Source organism: Corvus brachyrhynchos, unplaced genomic scaffold, assembly GCF_000691975.1.
Source record: "Corvus brachyrhynchos isolate BGI_N302 unplaced genomic scaffold, ASM69197v1 scaffold115, whole genome shotgun sequence".
Classification (NCBI taxonomy): domain Eukaryota; kingdom Metazoa; phylum Chordata; class Aves; order Passeriformes; family Corvidae; genus Corvus; species Corvus brachyrhynchos.
The window spans coordinates 13823036-13836330 of record NW_008239553.1 but is presented as its reverse complement, the minus strand read 5'-3'; the positions used below and the strand labels follow the sequence as shown (position 1 = coordinate 13836330).

The following is a 13295-nucleotide window of genomic DNA, read 5'->3' as shown; positions in this document are numbered from 1 at the left end:
TTTAAAATGGGAATGCAGACTGGGCAAGAAAGGCAAAAAACAGGCCATCTTCAAGCTGCCAGAAAGATGTTCAGAGGAGCACTAACCACTGCCACTAACATTCTCCATAGAGCTACAGACATACCTTCACACAGACATCATGTCATGTATTAACATGCACCCGTGCTGTTTACAGTTATGTGCAAAAGCAAATTTCACAAAGGCTGACTACGAGAGCATCAGTGGTCCCAGCTGGCCTCACCTGGGAGCCCCACGCCCTGCCCATAGCTCTGGCAGCTGTGCTCAAGCTCTGAACTGGGCACACAGTCCAGCAGGTGTGCCTGCCTCCTGTCTCTGGGTTGGATCTCAGACCTATTTCACTTTATTTTCCAGTTAAAGTGATTAAATATTGTGTGCTTCTTCCTCCTTAAAAGAAAAGGAACATCAAAAATATGGCAGAATTTACTGTTAACCTGTACAAAGTTTGGGGGCTTTTATGTTGACCAGAGAAGCTCCCTCTCTATTTCAGTTAGGGTAGATATTTCTATGGCTGGTTTTCCTAACATGAAAATTAAATACAGGAAATCAAAATCTCTCATTTGTCCTTAAGGTCAAACCAAGATTCCCCACTGCTTTACTGCACTATATGGCACTTTCTAGCATGTGTTCCTTGCTACAGTACAGTTCTATGATTTAATACTCCCTAATAACTACTAACACACTACTAGTGTTTGAGACTCCTATTACATGCTGCTGTTGCAGTAGTTACCATGCCAAAACCAACAAATCTCAAAAAAAAAAAAAAAAAAATCTCTGATTGCACTCAGTAGGTTTAGCAACAAAACAGTCAAAAGGCAACAGGAAAAAGGAGATGTAAGAAAACTCTTTGGTCTGCCTGCTGTCTTCTCCATAGACTAAGGTAATTTTGTGCAACTCACCTCCATATCTACAGTCGGATTATTATATTCCAGTTATTTACAGTCTTTGCATCCTAATTTAAAAAGCACAGAATTTTTTTTTTTTACTGCATGCTCCTGTGATGATCTCAGTATATAATCAATCTTTTGGGAACCCCGAAGCAGCAGCAAATTGTTTAAAAGACTTTGCATGTCAAGGCAGAATTGTTCCACACAGTGGTAGTATCTGATTAATCAGAATTACTAAAAGCACTCAACACCCAGCAGGGATTTTCTAATTAAGACCCTTCCAGTGTAGTGAACCATTTTTCAAATAAAAATTTATTATAAAAATAACTTGACTGAAACATGATAGAAGTGTGTAGGAAGGAGAGTGGGGGGATGTGGGTATGTGTGGGGGTTTTTTCTAAAATCAAAAGTATATGAATATTTAATTTCTAGAGTTTCCAAAGGTACAACCTGGCCATTGTCTACAATGAGAGACCACAAATAGGAGTATTGAGATAAGATCACAGTGTTCCCTAAGAAGCCATGTTATCTTTGGAAGTCACTTAGGCCCAATTTTGCAAAAGCCGAGGGTTCTTTGGGTGACATCCCAAGCCTGATCCTCAGCAGATGGTGACCATCCATCTGTATGGCTTCTCAGGACAGACAGCCAAAACTCACTCATAATTTCAAACAATTTCAACTGTATGAGTTTATATGCACATCACAACCATTGCTCCTTCTGCTACTACCTTCACATACTCTAGCTTCTTTTACTCTTTCCTTTGCTCTCTGGACTTCAGTATCTCTTTTCTTCTGCTGACTGTGTTTTAAAAAACAAAACAAAAGGATGTCTTTGCTGTCCTATTCCAGAGGCTTGTTACAGTCAGAAAAATTTTAGTGTGGTGGCGATTTATTCTTTTTTTCAAATTAAACTGCAGACATAGAATACTGAATACTTAATAGAATACTTAGCCAAATCTCACACAAACACTAGAGAACTGCAGTGGATGAAAATAAGGATAATAGATAACAATTTTTATAAGTGAACTAGAAGAACATTCTGTAATACACTATTGAGTTCTGCAGCTTTTTCTGTAAGTATAATAGTAATTCCGTTGACCTGTACATGGTGTTCCTTGCAATGTTCCCATTTCCTATTAATGCGTCAATGTTTGTGAGGAGTGGGCAAAATAAGCCTCTTTTAAAATATGGGCTCAAAATAAAACATGGACATGTCAGAGAACAGTATATGTGGCAACATCCCCCCATTGTTTCCTGATGATTAGTAGTCATATACACAGTGTTACTGTACACATATAGGTAGTTTCCCAGATTTAACTTAAGCAAGATAGAGACACAATGGATTTAAAAAAAAAAAAATTGGATGCTGCATCCACATCCAGCCATCACAGGGTATCTGTGCATGCCAAACAAAATAGGAAGAATGCTTATCTCTCTGTGGTGGGAGTACATGTAGCAAACAAAAAGGAATCAAACAGGGCAGGTGGCACAGCTGTTTTGCCCAGGAAAGACAGGAACAAGGAGAAGGTCAAACAAGACTGGTGAGTTTGGGACTGGCCTGCTTCCTTTGGTGGCCACATGCTTCTAGGTAAGTGGGAGTTTGCTGAGGCTACTCCAAGTGTTTGCCAAGAAACTACATCTTACTTCACTGCTAAGCACCTTACAAAGACACCATCCTACAGTACACTAGAGGGTCAGCAATCTTAGTCACTGAAGCAAGACAAGCTAAATTAATAAAACTTCTAAAAACTAACATGTTAAGCCAGCCAAATTCTGGAAAGAAACAATGCTACTGGCCAGAGCACAACATATGTGATTACCTGCTCAGGGGCAGAGAAGTCCCTAACTCAGACTGACACAATCCAAAGGGGTTGTAGCTAATGCTCCTCTGAAAAGGCAATGGGAAATAAACTGCCTAATACCACAAATGGAAAAGGCAATCAGACTACTCTTTTTTGGTCTAGATACTCCTAAAAATTACAGATATTAAACTGAAACAACAAAAACCACCCTACCTCTGTGTTTTCCACTCGTTAAAATTAATTTAGGCAATAGCAGAAGAAAATGTATTTTAGCCCCTTTTATGACTGAATTTTTTATTTGTTCTATGGTATCAAAGAAATTATCCACACGAAATAGAGGTACAACAAAAGTAAGGCCTGCTGGAGTATGGAAACATGCCAAGTGACACAAGGTTTGTGGACAAAGGTGTAAGAGGTTACACAAGAAGCAAGATCGCTTCATATTTTATCAGTCTTCTGGAAAAAATTCATGAGTTCTTCTCTGTCTGTTTTGACAGACAAGAAAATAAGTCAAAGGTGGTAGAAAAAAGCATATTAAAAATAGAGTCTCTGTCTCCCAAACAATTACAGGCTTTTTTCCCCCCTCCCAAGAGAACTGGCAGAACAGAAGGAAGGACTGTATTTGCCAGGATGCCACACTATTCATGATGGAGAGGAATGTCAATTACAGCATTGAGTATCATAACTAACAAACCATTTTAAAAGGCAGCAGTCCACAGCAATGTCCCAGCAATTGCCAATGACAGCAATACCATGAGCAGGGAATAAGACAATTAGAGCTCTCCCTGCCATCACCATTTCAGCTTCACTACTGCTTTCGTTACTGCCATAATTGCAATTTGCATTGTCTGGCTAAACTAATGCCTTACCATGAGAGGTTACACAATTTCTTATTCAGCCAGCCTTCCAGTCCAGGATATTTTCCTCATTGCAATGTTTCTATGGAAGCTAGCTGACTACAAGGCAGCAGTTCTTCTCCCTGCTTCCAGCTGCTAAATCTAATTTAAAGATGCTAAAAATAAAAAAGGCTTACATGTAACAGTACTGTTCAGAAGACAAGAGGCAGTATTTCCTACAGGGAGAGCATTTAACCAGCAGTGAGATGAAGGGAGGTACAATATAATAATTGTTTCACTAGTATTTCTGCCATTTGAAAATTTTCGAGCAGTACCTAGCCCACTACCAAAACATTTTGACAACTCTTTCCTCATTGGATATTGAGACAGCAAGTTAGGAAACATAACATGGAAAAATCCCAAGTCTTTTGGCATCCAGTTTAGCTACTGCCCCAGTGACCACCCATACCAGACACCTAAGACTATTTAGAGTAATTTACAAATTCTGTCATGGGCCACGTGGGTGCAGGCACCGAAAATAAGTACAAGAGGAAAACAAAACATTACTTTGGCATTATGGACATTTTTCCTTAAATATATACATGATGTATATAAAATCCACTTTTGGTTTTCTCTGCAAAGCACTTCACAGTGATATTCCCATTAGTATACATCTCCTGTATGATCTCAGAGCCTCATCCTAACCAAGTATCAAAAAGAAGTGTTTTGTAGCCTATATTAAGAAGTATGATTACAGACTCACCTCCATGAAGATGAAGGAGCAGAGAGATGGCAAGTGTGGGAACCTCAAAATCCTACTCAGAGAAAGGAGCCCCTGCCCCAAACCCTCCCCAGAAAACAAGGCCATTTCCCAAAGCCGATAATACAGATTTTATTTAACGATGAACGTGAGGTAGAATGAAATAGAAGAGGGAGGGGGACCAGTGGAGAGATCAACTAGAAGATGGTCACCACCTGCGGACCCAGTGATATTCCATTGGTTCTTCTTCACCCTGGGCTTCTCAGTGGTGGGGGTCCCAAGGTCGTTCAAAACTTTGCTATTTATACATCCTAGCAAACAAAGGAGTTAATGCTCATTGACTACACAGTTCTCTTATTCTATTGGCTAAATTATTTCCTCGCCTCTAAGGCTAATTAGTCCATGTGCTTAGTCTTTCTCTTCTTTTGAGCTGGTGGGCTGTGAGTCAGTAGTTGCAATCTGCTCCTGCCAGAATCACCTTTTAGGGAATCCAAGCTGATTTCAGCACAGTTGCCGAGTTGGTTTTCCTTGTGGCTTTGTGTCCATTAACAGTGATAGATTCTTCTCCCCAAGCTTTCTTAAGATGCCCCTAGGTCTGAGATAACACCTGGACAGTAGTATCCCCTTTAACTTATCTCAAGTTCCCACTATACTGGCTTATCTTACAGTCCAAGCTCCAGGTATTCAGCCATGGTGGTTTGGGCAGGAACAAGTGGAGGAGACCAGAGGGAAAATGAGATAAAAGCCATCCATAAATTGGCACTTGGTTCATACACTGGTCTGGCCATGCCCTGCACCTGATCAGCACAGTCTGTCCCACCTTCTCATTAAATGCCATTTCCAACTCTTCTCATGGGTGAGGGGCTCTCTCCTCCATGGACCTGTGAGGAAACAGAAATCCAAGTGCAGTAACTGGGGGAAGACCATGCGACATCAGGGCTGATGCATCAGGATGGCAATGCCTGGAGAGACCAGAGAGTGAGTATTTGTGTGGGTGTGTGTCAGTGTGTGATCCTGACTGAACATCAAGGCAGACCAGCCAGCAAGTAGGAAACACTCAGGAAGTAAGTGTTGGCATGGCCATAGGTGTGATCCAGGTAACCATGGGGGGACAAGAGGGCTATGAAAGTTGGCCAGCAGAGGACCAAGAGCTCCAACCCAGCTACTGGAGAGAGCCATCTACATCTGTGTGTCTGTGTGTGAGGCAACTGGGAGACAAGAGGATCCCAGGCCAGCTACTGGATAGACTGGGAGTCTAGGACCAGCTACTATGGAGTGATCCATATTGGCTTATATATCTGTATACTTAAGTATTTTATACTAATGGGCTTTCATCCTGAGCAGCCAGAGAAGGGAATAGGATGAGGCCATTGATACTCCTTGTGTCTGCCTGAATGCTGCATCTTCTCTCTGTGTCAGTCTGTGTGGCTGCTTATGGATAATAGGTATAGATGGATCATGTACATGCCTGCCTCTTGGGAATTCGTGCTCAGCCTTGCTAGTCCTCTGTTCTGATGACATGGGGCTGCAGCAGGTACACCTCTATCAGCCTACAGGATTCAGCAGCACTGCCAGCACATTCTGTGGAGATGTATACAATTTTTTAGATCTTGAAAAATGTTTCTAAGTGGCAAGCCTACTTTTTCCAACATCACACAAGAAATTAATTACTAAAGATTAACAGAATAGAATAAAAGCCTCGTTTAAATGCTTATGATGCCTGCCTAATAGCAAGCCAATAAATGAAATTGTAACAGAACTAACACTATTTGAAATTCTTGCTAAGTGCGTGGGTTCATTCATGCCTAAAATGCTAACTTACTGCCCATAACATCATTACAAAATCTTGTATCTAGATTTTCACTGAAGTTCGAAACAGTCGAGTGATATACACCAGCAGGCATTTCAGCAACTGTAACTCACAGTGAAAAGCAAAACATGACATCCAGTCACTTAGTTAAAGAGCTGTGGTTCATAGGTCTCATTAAAGTGTTCACACAGTATGTGTGTGACAGTAAAATGACAGTAAAATGACAGTAAAATGACAGGTATGAATCAGTTTCTCCCTAAATAGTAGCAGTCTACAACTTCCTCACAAGAGGAGGCGGAGGAGCAGGCACTGATCTCTTCTCTGTGATCACCAGTGACAGGACCTGAGGGAATGGCCTGAAGCTGTGTCAAGGAAGGTTTAAGCTGGATATCAGGAAAAGGTTCTTCACCCAGAGGTGTGGTTGGGCACTGGAACAGGCTCCCTAGGGAAGTGGATACAGCAGCAGAGTTCAAGAAGCATTTGGACAATACTCTGGGGCACATGGTGCAATTCTTGGGGCTGTCGTGTGTAGGACCAGGAGCTGGACTCAATGATCCTTGTGGGTCCCTTCCAACTCAGGATATTCTGTGATTCTAGGATAAATAGGGATCAGTTTAACATCCTTGACATACATGATCATTAGAGACACTGATTAACCCCCCCAACACATGTCTGAGGAACTCTTCAGCACACAGTATCCCCACAGCATCAGGCATGTGCATTTCAGGTATAAATCACTGCATCTCATGCTTCCAGGCTAGGTAAAGGGCTGTTTTCCCAAAGCCTCTCTTTTAAACGGCAGCAGCAGTGCTACCTGAGGGGCCGCTCAGCCAAATCCGGACACAGTGCCTCTGCTGAAGCTCGGGGAGAAGAGAGGTCTCCATGGCAACAGGGGCCCCAGCAGTCTCACAACCCCTCTTCTTCATCTTCTCCTAAAACTCGATTTTTCTTCCAAAGAGAATTGCTTAGTAGTTCAACTGAACACATATAAAAAGCAAAAGCATAACATCTACTGCAGATAGGCTTTACCAATGCACATCCTGAACTGAGCTTAACTGCTGCACAGTCCATGACCCCTGAGGCTTAGAACCAGCCATACAGAACCACAGGGGAAAATTATTACTACAGTGTTATGATACTGCAATATGTTATTACCATGCAATTATTACATGCAACCACCACTCATATCATCATTTGCCTGATGCTTCTTTTTAGACTTGATTTTCAGTCACTTTTTGCTTTGCCAAACTTTATTTCAGCTAATCAGCAATTAAGTTCATCTATGCAAAGTGCCTGGTTAAGAAGATTTCATCTAAGACACTTATTGTAAGTGTGATACCAGTGAAACAGAACAGCATCATTCCCATCCCCAAACCTTTTTGTTTCTTCCCTTCAGATGACTCTACCCTTTTTGTGGGCACCACCATAATTTTTTTATTGGAGGTCTTGCAGACGTGACCCTCATTCTTTAAAAATTCTCTCAGTCTAGCCTTGAATCACATACCTGCAGTATCTTTTACTGCAAGATTCCCTGCTCCATTCTGTATAGAAGATGCCTATGGCAAGCTTTACTGGTAGCTATTCAAAGACAGGTATTTATTCCTTATGCTAACGTACATTTGCCTTTACAAGCATGTTACCTAGGCTGCCAGTTACTTCAGGTTTGTACCCCAGAAGGGACCTATCCCTTTACAAATTAGTTGCTGCAACAATACCCTTTTACATCTCTCTGCAAAGATATCAAGACAAGGAGAAGAAGATCAGTTTCAGGGGCAGAGAGAGACTGGGAAATCCTCATGAAAAGGGGCAAGCCTGTCCTGCAGGACACTGGGAAGGCAGCAAGAGTTCAGTTTGCACTGCGATACTGGATATCTCTTTCACAGCACATCATTTTCCTTTAAAGCATGGCTAGAAATCAGGAGGTAACCAATCTAACCCATGGCTTTCCAAGAAGTGCTAAAACCACTGAAATAGAGTTGAAACTTTAGCAGAGCATACTCAGCTTTTCCAGTTAAATTTTCTTCTGTACAGGACAGATTAAGGAAGACAAAAGAGCAAGTAACATAGAGCCTAATTCCCAAAACCTCAAATAAGGCACTTATCTAAAAGGTCTGGGAAAGTTTCCTGGATTTGGGATTATGTGGGATACAGTTAGTAAAAAATGAATAGAAAGTAAGATGCATATTCAGTCTGGGGAGTAGAGACTAGCAATGAGGACATCTCTTTCTTGTTATAATTTGCATCAATTTGTGTGTGTGTGGATTTTTTTCCTAAATGTCCAACAATCTTTTTTTTAAAGAAGAAATTCGGTTTTATCTAGCATGAAAATTGTGAACATATTCAAATAACCTCAGGAACAAACGCTGATTCTCAGACCCTGGAAATACAAAAAGAACAGAAACCACAAACCACAAAAAGGGGGAATTTAAGTTAGATATTTGGAAGAATAAACTGTGAGGGTGGTGAGACACTGGAACAGGTTGCCCAGGGAAGCTGTGGATGTCCCATCCCTGGAAGTGTTCAAGGCAAGGCTGGATGGGGCTCTGAGAAGCCTGGTCTACTGAAAGGTTTTCCGGGCCATGGCAGGGGCGTTGGAAGGAGATGATTTTTAAGGTCTCTTCCAACCCAAATGCTTCTGCAATTCTATTCTACAATTCCATAATGGGATATAATCTTACCTAAACCTAATGTGACATGAACATTCAGTTACACCAGTCAATAAAAGCATAACTCATAAGCTCCTCCATTAAATTGTAGTGACTTTATATGCAAGTAAGTAAACTGTGGGAAAGTCCAGGTTAAGAGTGAGAGAGCCGAGATCCTCATCTACCTCATAACAGTTACTTCTGGTCTTTCTTTCCCTTCTCCTGAGAAGGTGCTATTGTCCACTCCATTTCACTCATCATTTTTATCTCCCTTTCAAGCTAAGCTCACTGTGCATACTGGTTCCAAGAGCTCTTTGAAGACCCTCTTCATTTCCCAGATCTCATCCCACTGCTCGCACTCAACGGAAAGCAGTTGCAGCCACCTTCGGTGACCTCTCCCCACCAAAACTCAGAAGTAACACACTCTCTTCCTTCTTTCAAAGCTAAAGTAACGATTAGTCTCTGCAGACTGATTCCTTCTAATGGCAAGAGGAAAATATGCCTTGCAGATCAGTATTGCTGTACTCCTATATTCACTACAAAACAAATCTCAAGAATTTTCTTTGATAAAAAGAAAGCTATTAAAAATGCAATCACTTGGAAAAGCAGCCTTATATCATCCCAAGCTCAAAACAAAACAAAACAAAAATTGATGACGTGCTTTCAATGTATTTAAAAGTAACCATGAAAAAGAATAGTTTGACTCTTCCTTGCCTTCAGCAGGTGTAACAAAACACTCAACACAGCACTGTTTTGTCATATCACAGTGAGAACTAACACAAGAATTTTTCCTAGTGTTCCAAGTCTGCCCACAGGTCTCAAGTAGGGGTCTTAAATGGAAGAAAATGAAACCATAGCATGCATCTCTCTCACAGCTGACAACATTCTTCTGTACAGCAGGTACCTAAATTAAATTTGCAACACCGACCGTGACTCTTCCCTCTTGCAGGACCTGGACTTCTCCATGCCATAGACTCCTGCTAATGTCAGACCCCTGTAATCATTATCAAGACTGAGTCATATAGGTTTGTTCCCTTTCAAGCTTAAACTAAGAATAATTTCTTCCTTTAAAACAGTAATGCTGTTTTATCAACAGCAAAGTGGCTTGGGCACGCACTGATGCTGTGAAATGTACAAGTTGCACATCCACCCAAACCAGAAAGGATTCAAACCCACACATCCTACCTCTGAGGGGTGTGACCCCCATCTCAGGCTCTAGGGAGAAGGATAGTCTTATCCACCTACTGAAGGGCTACCCCTCTGCAAAGAGGAACCTGGGACTCACTAGAACAAAGAACTGCTATTCTGCAGCTTAACTGAGGGGCTCATCTGATGGAGAAAAGAGAGGGACGCCACTCATGCTCTAAGGACCATGGCAGAGAATAAATGATAATTAACAGTGTTTGTGCAAGCATTAAGTGTGAGGTAAATATCCAGTTGTTAACCCTTGCTGATGCAGAGGTACTGTGCAGCATGCGCACATGCAAAACTTTTGGTACGTATGAGACTTGAGCACACAGGCACCAAAGCCCTGAGATCTTCTGGAGATGTGGCTTTCTTTCCATTCAGTAACAAAGAAATAGTAGTACATTTATTGGGTTGATAGGGGAAGACATTTTTAAAGACTCCAAAGTTTTCAGCTGTTATGATAGTGTGTATCATAAATGGCTTAAATTAGCATTTCAGGGACACAGGGAGACGAGAAGCGAAGGCTGTTTCAAAAAAATAGTTAAAATTGGTTTCCATCACTGTAAATTCACAAGGCCCACTGCTAACATTTGTCATTGGACTAGTGCATTTTCATGATTTAAAAAAAAAAAATCATTTCCTCCCCTGTTTAGCTCTTTGATAGGCCTGGAAAAGTTATTGATCTGGAAGTTTCATCAGCCTCCCAGCCATCCAATCAGAAATAAACCCCTTGTGACATGTTGAAATCTTTTCCCAGTTCACTTCTTGAAAACAAATTGCAGGAGTGCCAAACCATAACCTGTATTAGTCTTTCAAAATTTCTAGCTGTAGTTATTTTTTGGTTGGTTGGTTTTTAAAAACTCCTAGCTGCTGAAGGAATGATTACATGATAATGTCTGTTTTCTTCTTCAAATAAAATTGGAGGATCCATACTCATTAAACTAAATCTGGACATATGACTCAAATTTATTCTCTGAAAGGTTCAAAACCCAAAAAAAAAAGAACTAAAATTCTGACTTTTCTCATCTAGTCTTGTTGTTTTAGGACACTATTTGCTGGCTATTGTTTTGTGACAGGTACTATCCAAAATACAGGAAAAGACAAGAGTACCTATGATGTTAATAGTATCCTTTCCCCACACTATGTGCTAAATAGGAAAAAAAAAGCAAGAACCATGAGGATTACCCCCACTGCACAGAGGAATAATTGATGCCAAAAGACTCAGGGATTTACAGTAATAACCAGTAAGTGCACTGTTGACTGGGACTCGACACTGTTCCACAGCTATGCTTACCATCTTCTTAGAAATTATTTAAGTGATATTGCCAAAAACAGGTAAATGTTAGAATTCATTACCATGACCACAAAAATGGATTTTAGCATTATTGGAGATCAGGAAAATCCAAAACAAATCCTTGATAAAATGAGCCAATGACCATCAGCAAATTCCGGCTGAACTCCCTTAAGAAAGCTGGACGTTTTCTCAATCAAGCCCTGTGTGTAAAGCTTTGACTGTTTGAGATAGTAGTGACATTTTACTGAAATTCAGCTTACTTTTCTCCCAAACAGTGCTAACTTGACTCACCATCAAGCTTATTTTGCCTTTTATTTTTTTTGCTAAGAAATGAACGCATATTCCTAAAAAACAATTTGCTACAAGCATCAAGAAAGCAACTGTACACACTTTAGTAAAATTATATAGCAATAGCTTACTACCACATATCTAATCTATGATCCCTACTGTAAGGATAATGAGTAGCCAAGGTTGCACATGGTTATACATATTTACAGTATAAAGTACTTCCAAAGGATTTATTTAAAATCTGCGAGACACAAATACCAAATTACTGCAAAGTGAAACAGAAATTCAGCAAAACTTGTTTAAAACCCTCCACACCCTCTTTTATGTTAAAGAGAACAGATCCCATTGCAGCTGAAAATAAGCGTAACCAAACCCATTTAATTTTTGCCCGTTTACATCCTGTTGTAAAAGATTATTTAGTAATACATGCATCTAATGTATAAGTTCTCATCCGTGACGAATACATTTTAGAGTAACAGCTTTTACACATCAAAACCCACAAGGAACTTGAAACCATACGCCTGAGGACCAGAAATGCAGTAAGACGAGTCACGAAGGCAGTCAGTGATGCCGGTTACCATTTGGTCTGCAGTCCCTGACCGCAAGGATGGAAAAAAAAAAAAAAAATCAACAAAGAACTCCAGCAACTCTCACTCACCCAGCAAAGAGCCCACGAAGATGACAACCTGCACGGTGGTGGTGAAGTGCCGGTAGCTCTGCTCCTCGCCGTGCTCCTCGCTCTCCACGCCGCCCGCCTCGCTGACATTCCCGCCCTGCCACACCATCTGCGCGGCCGAGGCGTTCCCCATCTCCAGAGCGCTGGTGACAGCCTGGGACGGGGCACGGTCGCTTTCATTCATCAACACCCAGCTTCTGTCGTACCCCATGGCGAAGTTCCCGCCTTCCTTGCTGCCACCTAGTATCACAGGTTGTCCAGCCCTTGCCTTTAGCGAGTGAATGGAGCCCACAGGCACCAGGATGCTTCTGAGGATAAAGCCCGGTCTCTGCCTCTCGGAGGCACCTTCACCACATTCCTGTGTCCCGAGAAGCAGGGCTGGCTGTTCGCGTTTCCACCTTGTAAGTCATGATAGCCGGTAAAGAAAAGCAGAAAACAAGCCAGGCTTCTCCTTCCGGTCAGCTGTCCCATAGTTTTTGCTTCACACCGCCACAGGTCTCCTCAGCATATTTTACCGCAATAAGCGAGAGAGGGAATCACGGTCCCCAGAATCACACCCCACGCCGCGGCTCATGTTCCCACCGCCGCCGAGGGTCGCGGCGCGCCTGCCGCACACACGCACGCACGGCCACGGGCTCACAGCACAGCACAACCGGCCTGCAAAAGTGGAGGGGCCACGAACTCTGTCCCCTCGCTCCACTCTCAGCGTTGCCGCTGGCTTTGCTCACAGCCCTGAGGGAGGAAAAGCATGGCTTTCCCTGTGGCACATCTGCTCCCGCTCTCTCCTCTGCTCCTGCTCTCTCCTCTGCTCCTGCCCGCTCTGCCCGTGGTGAGACAGGGCTCCCTCCCGACTCTGCGCGGCGCTGAATGCCGCGAAGACCCTACACAGCGTCCAGACAGGCCAGTGACTGCTCAGTAGCTTCCCCTGCACTCCCGCTATTTCTCGGGGAAAATGAATTGGGGTTTGAATCGCAAGGCGGGGACGCTCGAGCGTCCAGTGAACCGAGGCGGCTCCGTACGATCCCTGCGCGCCCCGCACTGAGCGCGGCTGGCAGCGACACTCCTGCTCCTTCGTGCTCCCACATCCCGAC

General features: G+C 42.5%; 1 protein-coding gene across 2 annotated transcripts in view; it reads right to left on the bottom strand.

The window, feature by feature from the left end:
- GPR176 (G protein-coupled receptor 176) overlaps nt 1–13289 on the bottom strand; it is a 36954-nt gene extending 23665 nt beyond the window's left edge. Inside the window, exon 1 of one of the 2 annotated variants that reach the window (XM_008639543.2) lies at nt 12187–13289. In XM_008639543.2, the coding sequence (XP_008637765.1) occupies nt 12187–12415 (229 nt within the window). In that variant the 5' untranslated portion in view covers nt 12416–13289. The remainder of the gene's footprint in view (nt 1–12186) is intronic. The other variant, XM_017742279.1, reaches the window with a different exon arrangement.
- Nucleotides 13290–13295: the final 6 nt, after the last annotated feature.